Source organism: Sinohyriopsis cumingii, unplaced genomic scaffold, assembly GCF_028554795.1.
Source record: "Sinohyriopsis cumingii isolate HCF-2022 unplaced genomic scaffold, ASM2855479v2 utg000160l, whole genome shotgun sequence".
Classification (NCBI taxonomy): domain Eukaryota; kingdom Metazoa; phylum Mollusca; class Bivalvia; order Unionida; family Unionidae; genus Sinohyriopsis; species Sinohyriopsis cumingii.
Window position 1 is genome coordinate 12,265,460 of NW_028315873.1, and position 25,206 is coordinate 12,290,665.

The 25,206-nt window shown below is 34.3% G+C and overlaps 1 protein-coding gene across 6 annotated transcripts in view; it reads right to left on the bottom strand.

Annotated features, from left to right (window-relative positions):
- The window catches only part of LOC149774796 (uncharacterized), a 106,300-nt gene extending 81,307 nt beyond the window's left edge, over positions 1 to 24,993 (bottom strand). For 4 of the 6 annotated variants that reach the window (XR_016416765.1, XR_016416764.1, XR_016416763.1 and 1 more), the window contains exons 1-4: positions 24,869 to 24,993; positions 21,185 to 21,326; positions 4,182 to 4,964; positions 869 to 1,129 (exon numbers count right to left, since the gene is read on the bottom strand). Coding sequence is in view for 3 of the 6 variants with exons in the window: in XM_089944910.1 (XP_089801036.1) it covers positions 869 to 1,129; positions 4,182 to 4,964; positions 21,185 to 21,257 (1,117 nt within the window). In the remaining 3 variants the exon portion in view is untranslated. Of the gene's footprint in view, positions 1 to 868; positions 1,130 to 3,353; positions 4,965 to 21,184; positions 21,327 to 24,175; positions 24,253 to 24,868 lie in introns of those variants that run through there. The other 2 variants (XM_089944911.1, XM_089944912.1) reach the window with 2 other exon arrangements.
- Between the last annotated feature and the right edge of the window lie 213 nt (positions 24,994 to 25,206).

The window sequence follows — 25,206 nt, forward strand, 5'->3', positions numbered from 1 at the left end:
CTCATGGATCTCTAACTTTTTGTATCAAAGGATGTCATCCCTATTATTTTACACTCCATAATAAACGTTATATAATAATATATGCATAATTATAGCATGCTTTAAATGTTTTACCTATTTAATTGGGTGGTTCTCTTTTAGCTAGGAAACTTTTCCCTGATAGCCCAAGATAATTGTTTTATTCTAATATAATGACAGATTCATGAAATTCAATTTGAAGTATATAAAAACATTTTTGGGGTAAATGTTTTACTTATTTAATATTAAAATGAGTTTTTTAACAATATTTTCATTTTCAACCTTTATTTTACAATTTATGCTATTTTTCTGCATCTTGTGTCCTTTCCGACTGAATTCTAAAGCATAAAATGAAACTTGGAAATATACCATGTCTAATCCATTTTGATATTTGTAGAGTTAGTTTATGAGTACTCAAGAAAGCTTTCGTTTACACATCTAGATAATAATCATGGCTGAGCAGCCAGTTGGTATATTTATAAATTAATAAACTGAATCAGGAAGGCATCAAACATAATCAAACATGGCTTGTAGCTTTTGTGAAAGGCATTTACTCTGATATGCTACTATAAGCACACTGTCATACACTCTTAAGATTTCCTAACAAGGATAATCCTTAAAAGTATGAAACAATGCAGTGTTATACTGTAAGCCAATTGTAATTAAAAGCAAATATGTAACTTGTGCACACACAGCTTCATATACATGAGTTAGCATGATGTAAAATCACACAACACATAATTTTGACACTAGAATGGACAGACAAGAGTATAATATGATAAATTTCACTTCATAACCTACTTATAAATACATAACAGAGGATCTTTTATGCTTGTGTATACGCAAATACCTTGTGTTCGTCTTGTCCATTCCCAGGTCGATAAAGAAACATCACAGCAGTTGACATAGACATCTATGCCCTCTGTACTACATCTGTCAGAAATGTGTACTTCTTCCCCAAGAAGTCGTTTGACCAGGGTGGTCTTGCCTACACCAACATGTCCAACAACCATAATTCGTATGCTGTATACTGCCTCCCTTCCATCTTTTAGAGCCTCTTCAAAAAGTTGGATGGATCTGTCATCCATGTTTAAAATTTCTACTGGAATACCTGGGCAAATGATTGATAAGTTACATATATAGTACCAACATTGTAGCAGTAGCTTCAGTTAGTCCAAAATTTACAAACTTAAGTTATTTTAAAATAGGAGAATTGATTTTTACTGGAGTAGGCAGTACATGCTTCTAAAAGTACAATGAAAAATAAGGTTATATAAACTGTTTTAAAAGCAAAGTTATGATCTTTTTATTTCCAAGTTAACTTTGAAGTTTGGGAAATCAAAAAAGCAAAACAGAGCTAGTAGTTGTTTGAAAGGACACGTGTGAAGCAAGGCAAATCTTATCTTGTCAAACCCAAATTATACCCATCACACTCACACACCAAAAAATAAACAGAATTTAAATTTATTTTAACAATTCCTACAAATACCTAGTGTCTTGTTTTCAACATCAATGATTATTTTTTTCTTGACAAATTAAATCCAAAACTTCATAGCCAACCTAAAGGTTCCTGTTTCTGCCAACTTTGGTATTCCAGGTCCATTGATATATTTTTTGTAACCTGAGAGGCACCAACAAAGGTTCCTGGTCTGCCAGACATTTAGTTTTATTTTCATTAGTTAATAGTAATCAATCACTGTATATTATATTAAGGAAAACTTTTACCATTCCATGTGAAGTTTTTCACTTCAATATATGGAAAAGCACTAATCTGATTGGCTAATCAAAATGTCACTAGAATATGGCCTCATATCAATGTCATTTAGATCGGTACAAAAAAAAAAAACTTGAGCTGTAACAATGAGCTAAAGCAACTCATAAAATATTCTATCCATTCACATGATTAGAAACTTTACATTTCTTTCTGAAGCACAGAGTTAAGAAGATTGCATTACTGAAATAGGCCTAGTTTTATCATGGGCTAGAAAAAAAATTACATTTTTGAGAATTCAACTGTTAAATTAAAGTCAAAAAGTGTGGATATTCTCCAGCTATTTCTGACCTCTGTATTCCCAACTGATCAACCGTTATATTTATATTAAAAGTTTATAAAATGATTTATGTCGAGGTACCACGGGAACTCATATTATTGCTTACAATATATCTATAAATCATACATGTACTATACTACTATTATAGTAGTACAGTATATAGTGCAGGTATAATTTATAGGTTAATTGTAAGCAATTATACAAGCCCATGTGGTGACCATCACTGATATTAGTGCCAAAGTTCCGCTGGGGCTCTTATCATTGTCCTTGAAGGAAAACACTATTTTTATAACCATTACATCTCAGGTGATGTGATGTGATTTTGATTTTTAACATAGCTTTAACAATTTTTCAGTCATATCGCTACGATGTCTGCAATGTGGGAGTTTATAGCGATGTCTAGCACTGGGGCATCATGCCGCAGACATGTAGCATGATGTCCCACCCAGTCACATTATCCTGACACCGGGCTGACCAGTCCTAACACTAACCTCTTAATGCTGAGGGCCAAGCAAGGCAGCTGTTAGTACCATTTTTTTAAGTCTTTGGTATGACTCGGCCAGGATCGAACCCAAGACCTCCTGCATCTGAGGCGGATGCTCTAACCACTAGGCCACCGGAGCAGTACATCACAAGTACATGACCATGTAGGCTAAGACCACACACCTATATAGATAACTGAATGAAGTCCACAAATCATCCATCAGTACCAATACAGATTTGGCGGTTTCATTTATGGAATGAAGGACTGTGGGGCTGATGTATTCAACATGCAATATACCAGCTGTTATAACAAGCATTATCAAAATAGAGTATGAAACTTTAATCACAGTAAGAAAAATCTCTAAATCATAAAAATGAAATCTTAAATAAAATACTTTATTTGTTAAATTACATACTAAATAATCCAAAATAATGCTTGCTGAATAAGAATAGATGCATAATATTATTGTAAAATTCATAATTACACATTTCAAATGTTTGTACATTAAGCACATCTGAAGTAATTGCATTTTTTGCATGCCATTAACGAGTTTCTTTTTCCAAAGTTTAAAACAAAATTGCAGAGGATAACATGGTTATAAAGTTTCAAGAGATCAAACAATCATCATTTTGTTGGTAACTATGCCATGTAAATACTTATGAAGACTGGTGGTGGGGCATAATACATAATAGTATTGCCGAATTTTAGTGCAGAGACACGAACATGTAGCGTATATATTCATGATATGACATTTTCTATTTTAATTATCCACCATATTCACTCTTCTAAAATGCACATACAATTACAGACTTGTCTTTTCAGTGTGCCATATAAGGTCATTGCATCCTCTGGAAATGTAAACAGATCCTAGTAAATATGGCGCGCATTAAACACTGTATTGTAAAGCATCCAAATATGGTACAGCAAACATTAGACTGGTCCCCTGTTATACTCTCACATCACCATAACATTGAAGAATTTGATTAAACCTATTTCCATTTCGATTAATCATCTTGTTTTTCTTTCTTTTGTGTTTTTTTTTTTTCTTTTTTTTATCTAGTTGATAAATGTCCGCACAGAATCGCTCCATAAACACAAATGACAAATGCTATATTTAAAAATAAAATGTCAGAATACGTGGGAATTTTGAACGCTACAACTCTATATGGTGACCCGGTCTAAACCGGTTTCAAGGTCGCGTGCCAGGAGATATCAATGAAAGCGCCACCTTGTGGGAGAAACGTTTATTACGCCAGAATGACAGAGATACGACTGTACTAGCCAGCCGCCATTGTTACAACCAGTAGATATTTAAAATGTTTATATTAAAATTTTGTGATGACAAACAAGGTGCCTATCATTTAATATTCAGGACTGAATGGACTTATTACACTTATATTAGTATTAAATTTTAAATGGGCGAATAATATTTTATTTATACTTAAATTCAATAAAGATTCCTAAAAATCATGACTGACGTACGTTGGAATCATGACAATAAAAATTAATTTATTTCATTTTTAATTTATTTGACATCTTTTAAACATGTTTGTCTTATAATAAAGTTAAATTGTTTTATTTATAATTCATACATATTGTTTTTAGAGGTAAATTGAAATCATTCATACCTGGTTGATGTGAATACTCCAGTCTGTACACTGTAATCACATTACTGTTCCAGCTTCTTGTGTACATAACTCCATGCTGGTCATCATAGAATATTGCCCTGGGCCTTGATGACACTGTGTGTATGGTCACTAGTTGACCTCTGTCTGTCAGCTGATGAATCCTGTTAGAGTCCCTGTCACACACGTAAATGAAATTCCTCCTATCAACCATTATTGAGTCCGCTGTAAATCCATCATGTTGATACAGAAACTTTGGTGTGTGTGGATTAAAAATATCATATGCATACACACCATTATTAGTAGTGTAGTATTCAATCCAACACGAGATGTAGACCGTGTTGTCTTTTACGGCCAAGTGACTATCACCAAGGCCCACTTTACAGACCTTGTGGGTTGAGTCTACACGTCCATCTGTAAGGTTTACAACACACCAGTACAACATGTCCTCGTCCAATTTCCAACCGCTGACAACGAGTTTGTCTGAATTCAATTTTGCCACTGAATGACATCCATGAAATCCTGTCATTACATCTAATGTTTTGACCCGTTTTACGTCATGTATAGATTTCAATGACATGATTACAATCCTACTGTCTTCCAGACACACAGCAACTTCCGTCTTGCTAATAAGACAGACACCCATGGGAGTGAACTCCAGTTTGAGTGATGTAAACAGTTTGCCGTCATGGAGTCTGTACAGACGGAGATTCCACGCATGTCTGTCTATGACCAGCAACTTGTCTTCTGTCACCACAACGCCATTGTAGTCGGGTTTACGGCCGGCTGTGGATAAAAATTTCAGACGTAAGGAAACGGAATACACAAAATACAGACATATATACTTTTAGTAAACAATGCAAAATAAACGTGTAAATATCTATACACTCATTTCTGACCTAAACAGTAGTCAACTGTCATAAATTTAGCCACCACCACCATTATCGTAATAGTCGTATTATTTGCATTGTTATTACTGTTAGCATAATTGCTATTTCATATTGTTTTGCAACTACAACAACTATTGCTACTACTACTACTACTGAATAATAATAATAATAATAATGATAATAATAATGTTCGTATCTGCAAGGAATACACTTAATGGATTTTTTCAGTTAATAACTTTAATAAGTCATTACTAAATAGAGTGAAATACGTATTGGTTTTGTTTTTACTTTCAGTCAGTAGATAGAGAATATTTCCTTCAAACGAGTGAATAACGGATATCTTTCATAAGGTAGGTGAAAAACTTATTTTCACCAGTGGCGAATCTAAAAAATAACAAGTTTTTCGTAAACGAGATGAAATAAATCAGTTATTCATTTGCAGCAGGCAAACATTTATATCTGATGCTCAAACCTATTGGCTTAATTAAGAAAGAAAACCAGTAGTAAATAAACGGTAATAGAGCAAGATATCTGCTACTTCAGTCTGATATAAATATCACATGACAATATGCTTGAATATAAAATAAACTGAAAAAAACATCGGTCAAAGTAAAGTAGGGATAAACAGGTGGCAAGTAACGCATGAGAAGTTGACATGTGATTTATGGCCCAAGTATCAGCACGAAACCCCATGATGAGATAGCCCGGGGTCTATCCCCACCCTAAAAAATCATCCCCTGGGTCATGTCATAAAAACTATTGAGAAACCCACCCTATACACATAATACACACTTATTCGGCACGAAAAGACAAATTTACACGTACAACCGGCATTTACAACGATGGCCAATCCCTACTTATAAAGAGACTTCATCCTTGGGTAATTAATTGGGAAATATTCAGAACCTAGCGTTCAAGAAAAAAGAGATTCATGTTTGTAATTATTTCGACCACACAGACCGCCCATACTATAATGGATTTCTTTTGTGTGACCCTGCATGACAACTTGGAAACCATTGAAATCCACACCATATACCTTCAGTATGCATGAAAACTCAAATCAAAATTTGTAACCGAAATGGCCCTTACTCCAGTAGACTTAGCTCTAGGTATTTAACACCTTATAACCACATACAAATTGCATAACGTTACTTGCTGGCTATAAAAGACACATGTAAAGACAAACACAACTATTGTTTGCATATAGATTAGTTCTTATCCACGGGATCGAGACCTACACAATATTAGGTTCAATTTTCAGGCTTTCGGTGAAAACTGGAACAAGCTAAGATTATGACAGATGTTTATCATATACAAATTTCAACCTGTTCATTGTTGTTAGGTAAAATTACCAAATAAAATCATGCACAAAGTATGAAGTAAATTGAAACTATATTTTCTATTTTAAAAAACCAGGCAAAAATTACACGAAGGATAGAATGTCAGGCGAATGATGAAAAAATTATATGTAAAATTTATTTTCAAAAACCCGTAAACTTTTTCTTTCGAAAATATAAAGAATCTGCATTCATTTAGGGCACTAGTTAATGTCAGTGAAAAGAGAAAAGTTAATGAAAACACCCGTTTCCTTCTAAAAATTAATAGAATGGAAATGGGTGTAGCCCATATATTTCATTTTACTGACGGAAACACGCAACCCTAATATTACCCGTGGAACTTAAAACAATAGTTTGTAAAAATAATAATAATAATAATAATAATAATAATAATATTAATTGATAAATATGAAGGATATATCATCCTCCAATATTTGCCAATGATGTTCAGCATTACATGTATATACTACCCTGACTACTTCAAAGAAAAGTCCTGTCTGCATGTAAACTTCTGCACTCTCCATGGTTCATGTCGTCTGCTACAAAATCCAGTTACGCGTTCCTCATAGCTCGCGCTTCTTTAACATTGGGCGTCTCTCAGCGCATTAATACATAACCAAGTTCATTGGAACCTCAGGGCCATATTGCATCAAGGCTAATAATCAAGAACCCGACTATTTGGCGGTTTAGCCTCGCTCCCAGATGCTCGGTAGTTACCGACGCTCTTTCAAAATGGTGGTCGTCTTTCGTAGCACACTTCGAGCACAGGTTTGTTCATACAATCTCAATAAAAAACAATTAATTTCAATTGTCCATTATTTATATTATAAATTATAAAACTGCACATTTATTTTATGTATAGAATGCTTATGTTGCACAAAGAGCATAAAGTGGTGAGCAGCGTATGTGAATGTTGTCATAGATTTCAAATTTGCTCTCTGTAAGGACGGGTTAGATTCCTATACCCTTTAGATGTTTTTGCATGTCTTAAATGCCTTTAGCGTTTTAGTGACTAGGATGAGCGCAGCTACGAAAATATCTTAAAACCAAGTACTCTGTTCTAATAATAACTGGAGTCCATGTGGCTAATTGGTGCCTTTTTACAAAGGCTTTTGATTCCGGGGTAAACTAATGTGTACACTCACCAAATAACAGTTAATTGGCGAGTGTACACATTAGTTTACCCCGGAATCACGTGAATGTGCCTTTTTACAAGCCTTACCATTTTTGTACTTTGACTTAGTTAAGTTTTATTCCAAAGAAATTATTCAGTCTTCCCCAAATTAAATCACTTAAAGTATTGTATTATTTATTGAAGTTCACGTGCACATTGTATCAATTTTAATCATGGGAGACCATGGGAATGGCCCCAGGTGGCTGAGTTACCTACATAGCTCTCCATTACCGATCATTGCCATCTCATCTCTGTCCATTTAGGTGTGAATCTCAGACTTGACTAATATGGGTATGTGAGAAATCGTGAAAGTAGTTTTTGGTTAGTTAGTGGGGTTTACCAGAGTTTACCCAAGTTCTTCCTTCACTAGTTATAATGGTCAACACATATTGTCTATCTTGTACTGAAAAATGGCTTTCGAGCCACAACATCTCATGAAAGAGAAGTTAATAGTCTGTGTATTTTATTTACTGTTTGAGAATGAATTTCCACACATTGTAGCAAAGAAGGACACATTCTGAAGAATATCTCCTCCCCAATCTCCACTCCAAAAAGTTCTGAAAATACCTTACAGTGTCAGATGCTATGTTTTAAATACAATTCAATTGCCAGTTCTAATCAAAACATAGGTACATAATACTTTGATACAAGTTTTTTTTGTATTATTCTTGGACTAGTTAATAAAATGTTTTCCACTCTTTTCACAATCCAATTAAAGAAGTTCATTTAACATACTGTCATTTACCATCACCACCCTTCCATTCCAGTAAATATGTAACATGCTTGTTATATGAAGTGATGAAGGGAGATAACTTTTTCCAATACGATACATTGACATGGAGGAATTGAGAAACTGTATATGTACTTTTTGATGATAAATTTGTCTTCACCATCAAATAAAATGATATTTAAACTTGAAATCAACTCGGTAGTACAGAAGTCTTATTAGTACCAATCAGGTTATCAATTAACACTTGTGGAGACCATATGGTCTGTTAGAGAACTTGATTGTTACTAAATATTTTATTACCTAATCAAACAATACAAAATAATTAACACAATATTTTTATCATATATATTAATTGCAGTCATACTTACCATTAAGAAAATAAAAGTAAGCTGAGAGAACCATCTTTGTTGTGGTCATTTTATTGGTGGGATATACATTTTTTACTTTAACTAATAATAGGAACCTCAGAGAAATTTGGCCCTACTAAACCCTTTCTATGAAGAAACAAAGAACATTAATTAATGTAGCTATGTCCAAGGAAGCTGTTTTACTCCCATCATTTTTCCCAAACCACTGTTCTCATTGGGGATGTTTGGAAGACATTTCATTCTGTTAACATACATAATTCACAATGACTCAATCTGGTATTTATCTCTAGCAATACACAATAGTTACTAATACCACAAAAGCATCAACAGTAATTAATTGTAGGATTGAAATATTTATGTTTCAATGTAATATGTACTAAGCAGTACATAAATTGCACTCATAATTTAGGTCTCTACCCAAGGAAGAGTCAAATTGGTTTGGGGCTGTCCATTTTTGATTCTGGTTATAACTTGTAAGCATCCTATTAACAACCATTAAGTCAGACAAAACCAGCCTGGATATTTATATATTTTGAGTGGGTTCAAAGACTTGATTTGTTTCCAGTAACTGACCTTATTTTTAAATTATTTGTATACACTTTATCATTTTTATGTGATTGGAAAAGCATTATAAGCAACATTAATAAAAATCATTTCTGGTTGACAAATGGCATTCAATGGGCATATTAACCTTAAAGGAAATAACCTGATTACACTTGCATGCCCTGTTGGTAAATTTTCATCTTTTACCCATTTTTAAACTGTTGAGCCTTAGAATTGTTGCACACATCCTTGAAATGAAGATTAAGTCAAAATCATTTGAAGCAGAAAATTGAAATTATTAGGCATATTTATAACATACAGATAATCTGATTAGAAATTGAAGTCATTATAGCTATTCATTTCATTTTTTTTAAAAAATATTATTGGACATTTTTTTTATACCAAAAACTTGTTTTCCATTTACATGTAATCAATCTGTCAACAAAAAATAACAAAATAAAAACCAAAAACAAAAAATAAATTTAATCAAACCAGGCAATATCAGATACTTTAGATATATTCAGTAGGCATTCATATCTGCTTAAGTTCAGGTGACTATTTTCTTGTCATTTAATTTGCACACCTATTTAAAACTTTTAATGAGGTTTATTTCAAGAAAACATGCTTACATGGTTAATCAGCAATCACTTATGTCAGACAAATAACATGTATAAATATATTTTGCTATAATATATGAATGAGCTGAATAGGTTTCCATGCCATTCAAATTTGTACACATTTAGTAAAATATTTAATTTGACTCTTTGACAGTAACTGTTGGCTCCATTTAAAACCAATTACTTGATACAGGCAAGGTATATATGTTGGTATACATAGGTGGATTAATTCAATAGATTTTATGTTATCATACCAAATTTCACATATTTTACTTTCTAGGAACAAAAATGTTTCCCTTTGGGCTGCAAATTCAGCATATGTATGCTACACTATTTATAACATTCCCTTAACTTCACCTTGGTAAATGTTTCCTTTCCATGTATTAAGTAACAATAAAGCAGAATGACATTAGTCTGTGGCTAGCATGGAAATATACTTTTTTGTTCCAAAACAACTTGCTTCGATTTCACCAAATTGTAAGGCTATAATATAATTGCTCTGCTAGATGAATGCATTCTAAAACATCCCATGATATGGGTCATTTAAAAATCTCTGTTATATATATATATATATATATATATATATATATATATATATATATATATATATATATATGCACCCCATGCATTATAAATAATATGGCATTTAAGGTGTTGGTATAAATCAAATTCATATACCAGTACTATTAGTACATAAAATTGTGAACCGCACCTGGTGCAGTAATATGCATATGTAAACATTCTCGCGGAAGTAAAACAGTGTCCTATTAAATCTAGATCAACGATGAATTTCCACACATTAGTCATTAGTGACAAACAAAAACAATGATAAAAAGGGTTAATAATCCCGTTTTCTAAATAAAATTGATATGGTACACAATTTCATCTTTCTATTTTCTGTTACCCCCCACCCTCCACTCTAATGCATAACAGAAAAACTACGCAGTAACCTGGGGTAGGAGAGAAAAAGGTTTTGAGTTAGATGAAAACCATGAAACTGAACTTACACCAAGTATTCTACAAGGATATGGTTCATCATAATGGTATGTATACACTTTCCTTGGGATTTATCTCAAGTGTTTATATAATCAATGATACAAAGTTACAAAACCTGTCGACATTGTATGGTAAATACCTTGGTTACATGGACCACATACTGTGGTATATTTAATGTCTTGTTGTTGATGTTTCTTAAACCTATTAATTTACATTTGAACAGAGTGCTAATTCATTGTAAAGCATGCCACCCTCACGGGGTAAATAGTTGTAACATCATTAGAGTCTATGATGCGACCTTCCCAGTCAGTACAACTGTTGAATCACTAGAGTCTATGACTATTACTCCACCTTCCCAGGAAATACAACTGTACCAGCATTAGGGTGGGTGACTCCATAGGGAATACAAATGTACCATCACTAGGGTATATGACTCCACAGGGAATACAACTGTTCAATCACTAGGGTCTATGACTATGACTCCACCTTCCCAGGAAATACAACTGTACCGTCACTAGAGTATATCCTCCATAGAGAATACAAATGTACCATCACTAGGGTCTATGACTATGACTCCTAAACTAAAGCTTGCAGTAACTTCTTGTGCCCCTGTGACTGGTCAAGGTTTGAACAGAGTGCTGTTACATTGTAATATGCTCCCCCCTCTTTACAGGGAATACAAGTGCACCATCATTATGGTCTACATTTCTGGTGCCATGCTTGTCTATATGTTGGTGATAGCTGCATCTCATTAAGGTAGACCAAAGTCTAAAGTTGGAGACATCTATAAAAACAAGTTAATAATGTGGACTTCCTTTTCTTAATATTTGATTATTTAACCTTTCCATTTTTGTTGCTTTATCTTACAGATCATTTTTCTATTTAGGTATGAAATTAAATGTTTAAGTCTTCAACTTGAAATCAGCATCACAATAATTCATGAAAATAACTTTTAATAACTTGCACAATTAAAACTGTTCATTTTATATCACTGAACTTTGGATATAGAGGAACCTTAGTGAATGGATCTATCAAGTGGAACACATATCATCATGTTTAGAATAGGTCACATAACAACATTGTTTGCACAATTGCTGGTACTTTTATTAATATCGGTTTTCACATATGTGTCACTCAAATTAATTATACTGAAACTTAATGTATGAAACTGAAAGAAGGCAATTTTATCTGTGCCAATGGCTTACAGGAGCCAAAAGATATTTTTCAGGGATTTTTTGTGTGTATTAGATTTTATTTTCACTGTCAAATCGTATTCCTATATATTAGATCAATATTTTTAGGTATAGGCCAAAAGGTCGTATTTAAACCTAGCGACAGTAATACTGACTTTTTTTACTGATATATCATTTTGCAAATGAACTGTATCAAAGCAATATAATTTACTGTATACAATAAAAGAAAATATGCAAAGCTTCCATTGTTTTTCCTTTAATTTATTTCTGTCCAAATGATTGTTAACATTATACATGTCCCTTCGTAAAAAGCAACACGTATATTCGTTGTTTACAGATTGCGTAGGGGTGGTGGTAGATATATAAAACAAACGAAAATTACTGTTACGTAAAACATTTTGCGTCCTGCAATAAAAAATAGGTTAAATATAGCACTTTAACCGTGTGAACTACCTATTGTCAATAAATAAATAGAACCGTTTTTATTTTGTAACATCCCGAATGCAATTGTTGTGTTCCAGAGCTTCACGCCAATTTTTAACACATTCCTTAGTAAAACAGTCTCCAATAATTTTATTTCGTTTGCATCAGGGCATAGAAATTGCGTGATCATCTACTCATCGTCCATTTTGTTTACATTAGATACAGTGTTCGTGACCATGTGTTAGGAAAGGTCAAGGCTGACCAGTGCTCCTATCAGTTGTTAAAGTACGACATGGATCCAGTCAACCTGTTGGTTCATTGTGACGTCATCAGGATATAGTGACGTATGGCCTTCAACCGTTTAACACAGTCAGACTTGTGTTCCATCGCGGCAAGAAAATAATTACGCGCTGATTCAACCGAAGAATTTTGAAAAATCTTACCATTCTGCATCATAATCACTATAGGCACCATATGCAATCCCAACTAAGTGTGCTGCATTTTTCAAAGGGTGTGATTTTCTCCATTGGCGTTTTACTGCATAATTCATAGTACCTCTGTACTGTGATAAGTGTACTCAATGGAACTGAATGCCAGGTCAATGGGGTGATCAAGTGTGACGTACTAGACTGGATTCTAAACTTTAACAAGAACAATAAACTGGAACTTTAGATTTACGGGTTGGGTATGGAAATAACTGAGGAGGAACGTTTTTAAGAAATGTTATCATCATCCTCGTCATTGTCATCATTGTCAAATTATTCATCAAAATAATCGTCACAAGTATAACAGTATCTACATCATTGCCACCAAATTTGTATAATCATTATCATTGTTAATATGGTCACGTACGATGATCGTTAATTCTGTTATTTCTGTAATGTTGTTGTTGTTGTTAATCTTATCCTTCCTGTGTTTTCTTTATGTTCGAGGGGTGGGGATGGGGCCTTTCAACGGCTAACCGAGCTTTTTGTGTTATGCAGTTTTAAAGTGTTTCAGGGATGTTTTTTGACAAAATACATTATTTGTGCACCATTGTTTCGAGTATAAAAATAAAAAAATTGTGCGAAAAGCAATGTTCCATTTCTCTTTCTTCTTCATTATAATCATATTTGTTTGCCACCAGAAAATGATATTGTGTAGCAAATTAAAGGTCAGTGAACTTACTGTTTTCAAAGCCATCTGCACGTTTGGCCAGATATTTAGTTTAGTATGATTTTGTGTTTTTACGCACAGCAACACAAGTAGCTTATTTAATGCTCAAACAATTGGGTTAAAGTGACTTCGCAAAGATTGATTTTCGTTTCCGTCTGTCCGTCATTCCCCTGTTCTTGTATCCTGAATTGTTCCACAGATTAAGAGAGAATTATCATAGTGGGTATCATGTTTCAAGAGCATGAGTATATAACAGAGAAAGTTTCGGATATTGAATTTCCGAGAAAGGGGGGAGGGATGGGGGTGGACAGTTCGTGTAGGTAATCGGAATGCCATCTACAGTGACAGATGTAATACGGAGACAAATGTAGTAAAGTCTCTTTTCCAAGAACATGATATCAGTCATATTATGATTGAAGATGGCCGGGTATTTCCCTATTCTAAAAATAAATCCGTACGTGTAGTCATTCCCATAGCCATCACACGAAAGAAGGGGTTACCCAGATTATTTTCTTAAACGTACGAAATATTCTGAAGAAATATGTTTGTGAAACGTGAAAGATTTTCTTACGCTTCAAACTTAAGACCATTTGTGCGTACACCTGTGTTAGTTTGTGAAATACAGGAGGACGGCCTAATCTATCTGGCTACAGAATGTTCTATAATTTACCATCTCCATTCTGAAATTGGGTTCCTTTTATCAATTTTTTCATTTCCATGTGAATGTAGTTTTTCCTTATTTTTATTTCAGAAATAAAATATTCAAATTTTCCGGATAATTATTAAGATTTGTGGTATGCACGACTTTGCTAATAACTGGAGAAGTTTTAAAGTTGTATGTAATAGACCTTTTTAATAAAAGTACTGTGTGAAAATTGATTTGGGTTTTGTAGAGTGTCTTATTTTACATGTATCAGTATTTCTTATTTTTTTTCGTAGGGAGCGTGATTTTTTCCTCTACTCAGTGATATATATATATATATATATATATATATATATATATATATATATATATATATATATATATATATATATATATATTAATTTATTTATGCTAGTTGCAGTTTATCTACCATTGATTTTGTACACTTAAACTTGTTTTTTAGTTACTTTCGCTTTCCAAGAGAATACTTGAGGCCAAAAAATAAACTTTGATATAAGTGAAGAATAAATAAATAAATTCAAGATTTTCTTTTATTTAATTCCTAGTTTTAGACTTTAAAGAATATAATGCTGGTAACATAAGTTTATAGTCTAAATTTTCTTGTTTAAATGCAGTTGATTTTGTTTATTATATCAATTAATCGAAGTTATTGTATATTATTTTACGATATCAAAAAATGATTGTATGACATTTAGTTAAATGTATAATATCACACATTGAAAATATTTCTGATAACCCAAACGTGAATATGTGTTCTCGTAAATTGATTTATATCATAAATTGTATATATAATATTTTGAACAGGTATTTTAAATTCATCAACATTTTTTGTATCAAATATTTTCGCTAATATTGATAGGTGAACTTTCTTAACTATGATTAACCTGGCAATGATATGTACACTGATTTATTTTCTAACATATAACCATATATATTAAGAGCACAGTCACGTTTTACTTTGATTTAAAGGTGCCAAGCACAATCATTTACAATTTGATAATTAATGGATTGTCCATTGAATCTCCGTGGAGATTGCAGTTCCCAAAATGTATTCATCTCACATCTTTATCCTCAGCCAGCACCACACATGATATTAAGCATGGACACGGAAGGAATATGTACAATCATTGATCATTGATTTTTGTTGAAAATGTTACACTGCATTTACTAGACCTAAATAATATTCTTCATTTTACATTCAGAAGATCAAAAAATGAATGGAAAAAATATACATATTATAATAATGACTCATTACAATATTGTGAAAATTCAAATTTTTTTTTTTTTGGGGTGGGGGCTGACGAAAATATTTTACGAGTTAACATAAATATTTAATCTATCCGCCTAGGTGTAGATCTGCTAAAATATCGGAAATTTGGTTTCCGAAGATGGGGGTGACAGCGGTCAGAGGAAACTAAATTTATATACAAACGACAAGCCTACAAAGAGATTATGATGTATGTACATTTTCATACACAATCTTCTCTCATACCCGGGGCATTATTTATGAATAACGACAGCAAGCCGTTGTATATCTTCAGCTGCTTCTAGTCGCCAGAAGTCGTACATGATAGTCACTCGAAACTGTACCATAGTACTGCCGATGAAATGTGTCGTACACGATAGTGACTAGAAACTGTACCACATTGCTATCATTGAAATGTGTCGTACACGATAGTGACTAGAAACTGTACCACATTGCTATCATTGAAATGTGTCGTACACGATAGTGACTAGAAACTGTACCACATTGCTATCATTGAAATGTGTCGCACACGATAGTCACTAGAAACTGTACCACATTGTCACCAATGAAATCTGTCGTACACGATATTCACTAGAAATTCGACCACACTGCTGCGAATGAAATGTGTCGTGCGTCAGAATTTCAATTCAGTTCGTATATTTGAAAACAATAACCATTATAATTTAAGAAAAACTTCTAGTTAAACACACACGTAATGAATGTAATGGATCATACTCTTTATTGCTTAGTTATTTATGTATTTCTTGTATCTATTGTAATACCAATTAATAGTATCTAGCGATTTCAAACTAGAAGAAATGTATAAAACTACCTATCCATACTCTGTTACTCCTTTTAGTTTCCACAATATCAAATCTTACAAGATTAATGGCATTTCAAAACTGCTTTCACCAGAGTACCTATTAGGATCACTACCGTCCTGCACTCAAATCTGTAAAATCGATTGGAAGTTTATTGATTGTTGTCTGAATTCAACCATGATATTATGTCAAAACTGGATAACAAATACCTACGAAAATAAAATTCCATTAACAGTTGATATATTTCTTTAATTGTAAACACTGGCTATATGAATGCGTATCTGTGTAGTCAGGCTTATATTAGTTTCTGTTGTTGTTATGGGGTTTAAGGCATTTCGGTATAAGATGGGACATACATGGAGGAAATTTTTACTGGTGGACCTAGAACCCAGGAAAAGTCCGGAAAGAACTACCGACCCCACGAGAATCTACAGGCAAACTTGATCACGTACCCTCTAGAAAACACGCAGAGGTGAGATGGTAGTGATCTGGAACAGTGAGCACTTGAGACCACTAGGCCACTCGGGGCCCCCGACTGATACTTGCAAAATAACATTGACTAGACAGAAGTTACCGTAAATATGAATACGAGTAATATGACTGAGTTTGTATATATTTAGACTGATACTGACAGGTAACTGCCCCACACCCACTGTGAACATAGGTAAGATGAATCTACATTTGTGTAGTTTGGTAATCAGACAAAGAAGACTCATGCTTCCAAAATTTATATAAATCCCTTAAAATGTAAAGTTCCTGAAATAGATGGCATGTCAATTCGGCAACATGTCTTTCCTACCTTCCCAGGCAAAGTTGTGACGTTTTCAACGAACAAGCAAATCACTGCAGTGAACTTTTGTAACATGTATGAAGAAGATAGATAACGAACAGATTACACCATACCTGGCTGATTGTGTTGCAAACTTCTATTTCAAAGATGTTTCAGTCTCCAAAAATATTTGTCTCCAGAATATAAAATATGTCATTTAAAAAAGTGAATACACCAGAGAGCTTCTTAGAATCCCCACCCTCCTCCACAAAAATCTCTAACAAATCGATTATAAGTCGATAGATCTGTTTAAAGTCTGAACTCGGCCATGATATGTGTACATGTAAATAGAGGATAATAAGTACCCTCGAAAGTAATGTCATTCTAATATCATTTTATACACTGACTGGGCATGAGATTCCGTAATTGTGTACACGGGTAGTAGGAATGTCTATTTATGCAGTCATACTAATAGTTGCAAAATACATTGACTAAATGGAAGTTACTGTAATTGTGAATACGGGTAACATGGCTAAGTTTGTACGTAGACTTACCCTGGCTGATAACTGGCCAACACCCATTATGAACACGTATAATATGAATGCGCATTTGTGTAGTATAACAATCACAAACAACATGATACTTACAAAATTTGTACAAATCCCTCAAACTGTAAGCTTCCTGAATTGTCTGGAAGTTGACATTTGGACATGTATTTTTGGTACCCTCCCAGGCAAAGTTGTGACGCTATAAACAAACCCGCCAGTCAATGCATACAATTTCTGAAGCATGCAGCAACAAGCTAGCTAGGTACTGAATAGATAACTCCGTACCTGGCTAAGTTATGCTGTTGGGAATTATTAGTTCAAGGACATTTGAAGAATAAAAATGAAATGTATCGCTCTGTCACGTGCTTTATTCAAACTAAGAAAGGCAGGTAAAATAAAATAGCATGAATAATGAACAAGGATCAAATTATGATAAGAAAACCTCGACCTTTGCATACAAGTCTTTCTGATTATTTGAATTTAGTAACTCGAATATTTGCATCTATCTATCTATCTATCTATCTTAATTTCTTTCTTTCTATTTGTCCCTCTGCCAGATACAGCTACTGTATATTAAAATCATCCTCATCCTTTTCCTTTTCTATTAATGTTACCACCAACACCACCAAGACATGACTACAACAATACCAAATACTACTGCAGCTACCACTACTACTAGTGCCGCTGTTGCTACCAGAACAATCGGCACTCAGCACCTCACCAAATATTATCAGAACTACTGTCAGACACCCAATCTGGTCGAAAAACTAACACTGCTAATGCTGCGATTATAGCTTTACTCTCTCACTACAAAGAAATCAGCACTTATCACATCATCACAAAATATTATTGGAATCATTGCTACTGTTAAAGATGTATTTATTGTATTTGCTCCTAAATTAACTGTATGCTATGTTTTACACAACATATCTGCCTGCTGTCGCTATTAACACCTCGATGATATTCATATAAACGCCACCGTTTCAATTTTTTTCTCTTACGTTATTGCTCTTCTTTTGTGTTGTTGATACCATCAAAGCTGCTGCAGATTTTAACTGACAGATAAAATAAAATCCACCAATAAAATCACCAGAGTTGCTTCATCTGCTTTATTTATTTCATCCTATTTGAAAATACCACCAGCATCATATGTACAATAAATAGATGGTGCTCATATGACATATTGGGTTGAATATATTAGTTAGTCCACTTGAAATTACGGTGTTCAGGACGGTCTTACAGCAAAGTAGTATGAAACAAAATCATACGATATAGCCACCCGCCTAGTGTATAAGCCTCAAGTCTGGCTGTGCTTGACAACACGAGCCATGACAGCGTTATCGACATTGTCCCCTTTATGCTAACAAACGTGGGCCATTATACCGTTCGCGATATTAACCTCGATACCTTTGCTAACGTTGGCGACATTGACCCCCTTGTGTTTCTTAACGAGGGCCATTATATCATTGTCGACAATGACCTCGATTGGTTAGCTGGTGTTACCATTACAGCTCTGAAGACATTACGCCAATGTGTTTGCTAACGTGGGCCGTTACAGAGTTGTAGAGCTTGACCCAATGTGTCCGCTAATGTGGGCCAACGTTGTAGACATTGATCCCGTTGTGTTTTCTAACGAGCATTATTACAACTTTGCCAATTTAGACGTTCACGAGATCTTGGTGACGATGATTGTGGTGGTGATGTAATAAGAGAGATTATATTACTATTGTTAATCCAACTCCACTATTTCTACATTTGTGTACCTATTTAGCACAATATATCTGATATCGTCTGATTTTTAATCACTTGTGTATTGATTAGTCTTCAAGCAAAATGATAATTACATTCCAATATTTTAATACGGTAACAATGCCGTTATCTATTGCGCGTAAATTACAATATCAAATTGCCTATTTTAGCTCAATGAAATATATGTTCCATAAAACAGGTTGTCCATGAACATTTAAATGACAGATTTTGGGGTTCATAATATATAACTTTACTCTCATTTCGTTCGATACGTGATATTTGACTATACCACACCCACCTACCCATTAAGTGTACTCGAATTGTCAATAGCCAAGGTCAGAAAAAGGCGGGGCAACCGGGAATATATCCCCTGGCCCGTAAGGGGGCCGGACCGAACAACACTTTTTAACTTTATAAAAGAAAAAAATGATCATATATGAGAGAGAGAGAGAGAGAGAGAGAGAGAGAGAGAGAGAGTGTGTGTCAGTCGGCTTGACAGATATACTTAAGTTTCCTCTTGGACAACTTTTCTATTAGGCTGTTTATTTGGTGGAGGATTATGTGTGAGCGTGATATCGATTTTTAGCGTAGCTTTAAAAAAAGATTTCTAGCATATCGCTACGATGTTGGCAGTGTGGCAGTTTATGGTGATGTCTAGCACCGAGGCATCATGCCGCAGACATGTAGCATGCTGTGCCACCCAGTCACATTATCTGACATCAGGCCGACCAGTCCTAGCACTAATCTCTTAATGCTGATGGCATAGTCGGGCAACTGTTACTACCATTTTTAAAAGCCTTTGCTATGACTCGGCCGGGATTAGAACAAACGGCCTCCAGAATCCATGGCGCACGCTCTGACCACTCGGCCACCGGAGCGGTTTGGTATGTGCATTAGTTACTGTAGCCATAACCTTGTCAGGTTATATAACCATATATATAACCATATATATTAAGAGCACAGTCACGTTTTACTTTGATTTAAAGGTGCCAAGCACAATCATTTACATTTGTATAATTAACGGATTGTTCATTCAAGCTCCGTGGAGATTGCAGTTCCCAAAATATATTCGTCTCACATCTTTGTCCTCAGCCAGCACCACACATGATATTAAGCATGGACACGGAAGGAATATGTATAAAATGTACAGTCTCTGCCCGTCATTTATCATTGATTTTGTTGAAAATGTTACACTGCATTTACTATACCTAAATAATATTCTTCATTTTACATTTAGAAGATCAAAAAAAAAAAAAATGAATGGAAAAAATATACATAGTATAATAATGACTCATTACACTTTTGTGAAAATTCAAATATTTTTTTTGAGGGGGGGCTGATGAAAATATTTTACGAGTTAATATAAAAACAACAATGTGAGTATTAAGTGATAATGTGTATTTGTTTACAAGTTTCGATGGGATAAGCGTGTGGTCAAAGATAAATGTGCTACAATATAACATTCAGGAGAATAAAATGTTGGTTTATCAATTTTAAACCAGAAATATATCAAACAATATTGTAAAAAACATGAACATTTATATAGTACATCAAGTGATGATAACATTGAAATAAGCTGCGTCAAACCTGATAATAAAATTGATACAATTTTTCGGTATAAAAAGGAATAAATTACGTTCATGTGCAGGTTAATAGACATAATTGACATTATACTGGTGAATTTCAAAGGATACTTCTAAATGCTACTTTTCTGTGTTTAACGATTTGTGTGGATCATGTTATCTGTGTCCAAGTTGTTATATTCTATTTATCTATCACATACCTGTCGTTTCTAGTTCCATAGTCCTATCTTCGACTAATCTGCAAGCACCATATTGTGATCTTGATGCGGCCATCGTGACGTTTTAATTTACTGTGAATCTAGGTGAAATGAATTGTCAACCTAACGCACTGCTAGGACTCGGCTGCAAAAGAAAGGGAACGAACTTCCAGCCAAAATCCATTATATAACAACTATTTAATTTAGAAATACTTATTGAGATATCACCTTGTGTATAAAAGAACAAAGTCTTAGGAATCAATGAAATATGTACTGCTTAAAACTAAGTCTAGACTATATGCATTTGCGCATTGAAACACCATGTATTAATGGTTTGCAAACAAAGTGAGAAGGCCACTGAATTAACAATCTCCAGCATGAATCACTATTTAACTGTAAGTGGATTCGACGTACAGGCCACTGAATTAATAATATCCAGCGCGAATCGTTATGTAGATATAAGATATGAATTGTTTTCGAGTCTGTACACTTCCACCCTATAAGACAGAATTATTATGATGTGAACGCGATGAAGAGACTGTATTATGATGTAGCATCCGACATCATCTTGGACATTTTGAGCAGGTTAACAGCACTTGAGTTCAATTTATCTATGGGTTCAGTTCCTCTGATATTTCCTTCCCCCAGCTGGAGTCCTTTGACATATCCTATCCCGTGCTTGATAATATTAGTTTTTACAGTTATTATGGGGTGTGTCAACCATAGTAATTTGCCATTTAGATCCAACATGGGATGGGATCTACTTCGTAAGTCAAGGTTCAGATATGTTAGCCTATCTACACCTTGGCGGATCAATCAGATATTTCATTGCTTCGAGTCTGTTAATTTCAGTGGATGCGATAACAAGCCACCGCATCCAGTTAAAATGAAGTTTTTCAAATCTGAATACTGTTGCTCCATTATCAAGACAAGGGATGCACACTACTGGAATGGATTCATAAATAAACGATTTTCCACTGCTGGTCTATGATTGGACAAATACATCCTTTTCATCAAATACACCTGCAATGGCTTCTTTCTGGTATTTAGTCAGCTGTTCGATATTAAAACCGACAAAGTATCCATTTGAAGTGGTGAGTTGGCATTGCATACTAAGGGAAGAAACTCGCAATGCTAATAGATGGTATAACGGTACCAATTGCGCAAGTCCAGGTGGGTGGAGCTTAAGGGTAGGGAACATTGCATTCAAAAATAAAGAACAATACTTGCTGTGATTGGTGCATTATGTAAGAGTTGTACTTTCTGTTAGGCTTTAAAAAAGTTAAGCCTCTTGGCAACATGTGAGATTATTTATGTTAATTCCTATCTAGATCATATTTTATATTTGTTTTAAAATCTGGTACACGTGGCTGAAAATGTGACTGTTGTGAGTAGATAACGCTTACCCCTGCCTAGTTCCAGCAGAGCTATCTCTCTTAAATGCAGTGGAGTACCTGGTTTTGTCTTTGGCAAATTGACAATCTAACATTGTTCTCTATGACGGTGTGTGACATGTATATTGAGGTAGGCTACTAAGTATACTTATTTCACAAAACATTAGCATTGAGGTGTACAGAAAAACAATTGGGACCGTGATACCAGATGTCTCTATCATGTCTATTGCAGTGCACTTGAATATTTAATCTATCCGCCTAGGTGTAGATCTGCTATAATATCGGAAATTTGGTTTCCGAAGATGGGGGTGACAGCGGTCAGAGGAAACTAAATTTATATGCAAACGACAAGCCTACAAAGAGATTATGATGTATGTACATTTTCATACACAATCTTCTCTCATACCCGGGGCATTATTTATGAATAATGACAGCAAGCCGTTGTATATCTTCAGCTGTTTCTAGTCGCCAGAAGTCGTACATGATAGTCACTCGAAACTGTACCATAGTACTGCCGATGAAATGTGTCGTACACGATAGTGACTAGAAACTGTACCACATTGCTATCATTGAAATGTGTCGCACACGATAGTCACTAGAAACTGTACCACATTGTCACCAATGAAATCTGTCGTACACGATATTCACTAGAAATTCGACCACACTGCTGCGAATGAAATGTGTCGTGCGTCAGAATTTCAATTCAGTTCGTATATTTGAAAACAATAACCATTATAATTTAAGAAAATCTTCTAGTTAAACACACACGTAATGAATGTAATGGATCATACTCTTTATTGCTTAGTTATTTATGTATTTCTTGTATCTATTGTAATACCAATTAATAGTATCTAGCGATTTCAAACTAGAAGAAATGTATAAAACTACCTATCCATACTCTGTTACTCCTTTTAGTTTCCACAATATCAAATCTTACAAGATTAATGGCATTTCAAAACTGCTTTCACCAGAGTACTTATTAGGATCACTACCGTCCTGCACTCAAATCTGTAAAATCGATTGGAAGTTTATTGATTGTTGTCTGAACTCAACCATGATATTTATGTCAAAACTGGATAACAAATACCTACGAAAATAATATTCCATTAACAGTTGATATATTTCTTTAATTGTAAACACTGGCTATATGAATGCGTATCTGTGTAGTCAGGCTTATATTAGTTTCTGTTGTTGTTATGGGGTTTAACGCATTTCGGTACAAGATAGGCCATACATGGCGGAAATTATTACTGGTGGACCTAGAACCCAGGAAAAGTCTGGAAAGAACTACCGACCCCACGAGAATCTTCAGGCAAACTTGATCACGTACCCTCTAGAAAACACGCAGAGGTGAGATGGTAGTGATCTGGAACAAAGAGCACTTGAGACCACTAGGCCACTCGGGGCCCCCGACTGATACTTGCAAAATAACATTGACTAGACAGAAGTTACCGTAAATATGAATACGAGTAATATGACTGAGTTTGTATACATTTAGACTGATAATGACAGGTAACTGCCCCACACCCACTGTGAACATAGGTAAGATGAATCTACATTTGTGTAGTTTGGTAATCAGACAAAGAAGACTCATACTTACAAAATTTATATAAATCCCTTAAAATGTAAAGTTCCTGAAATAGCTGGCATGTCAATTCGACAAAATGGCTTTTCTACCTTCCCAGGCAAAGTTGTGACGTTTAAAACGAACACGCCAATCACTGCAGTGAACTTTTGTAACATGTATGAACAAGCTAGATAACGAACAGATCACTCCATACCTGGTTTATTGTGTTGCAAACTTCTATTTCAAAGATGTTTCAGTCTCCAAAATATTTGTCTCCAGAATATAAAATATGTCATTTAAAAAAATGAATACACCAGAGAGCTTCTTAGAATCCCCACCGTCCTCAACAAAAATCTCTACCAAATCAATTATAAGTTGATAGATCTGTTTAAAGTCTGAACTCGGCCATGATATGTGTATATGTAAATAGAAGATAATAAATACCCTCGAAAGTAATGTCATTCTAATATCATTTTATACACTGACTGGACATGAGATTCCGTAATTGTGTACACGGGTAGTAGGAATGTCTATTTATGCAGTCATACTAATAGTTGCAAAATACATTGACTAAATGGAAGTTACTGTAATTGTGAATACGGGTAACATGGCTAAGTTTGTACGTAGACTTACCCTGGCTGATAACTGGACAACACTCATTATGAACACGTATAATATGAATGCGCATTTGTGTAGTATAACAATCACAAACAAAATGATACTTACAAAATTTGTACAAATCCCTCAAACTGTAAGCTTCCTGAATTATCTGGAAGTTGACATTTGGACATGTATTTTTGGTACCCTCCCAGGCAAAGTTGTGACGCTATAAACAAACCCGCCAGTCAATGCATAACATTTCTGAAGCATGCAGCAACAAGCTAGCTAGGTACTGAATAGGTAACTCCGTACCTGGCTAAGTTATGCTGTTGGGAATTATTAGTTCAAGGACATTTGAAGAATAAAAATGAAATGTATCGCTCTGTCACGTGCTTTATTCAAACTAAGAAAGGCAGGTAAAATAAAATGGCATGAATAATGAGCAAGGATCAAATTATGATAAG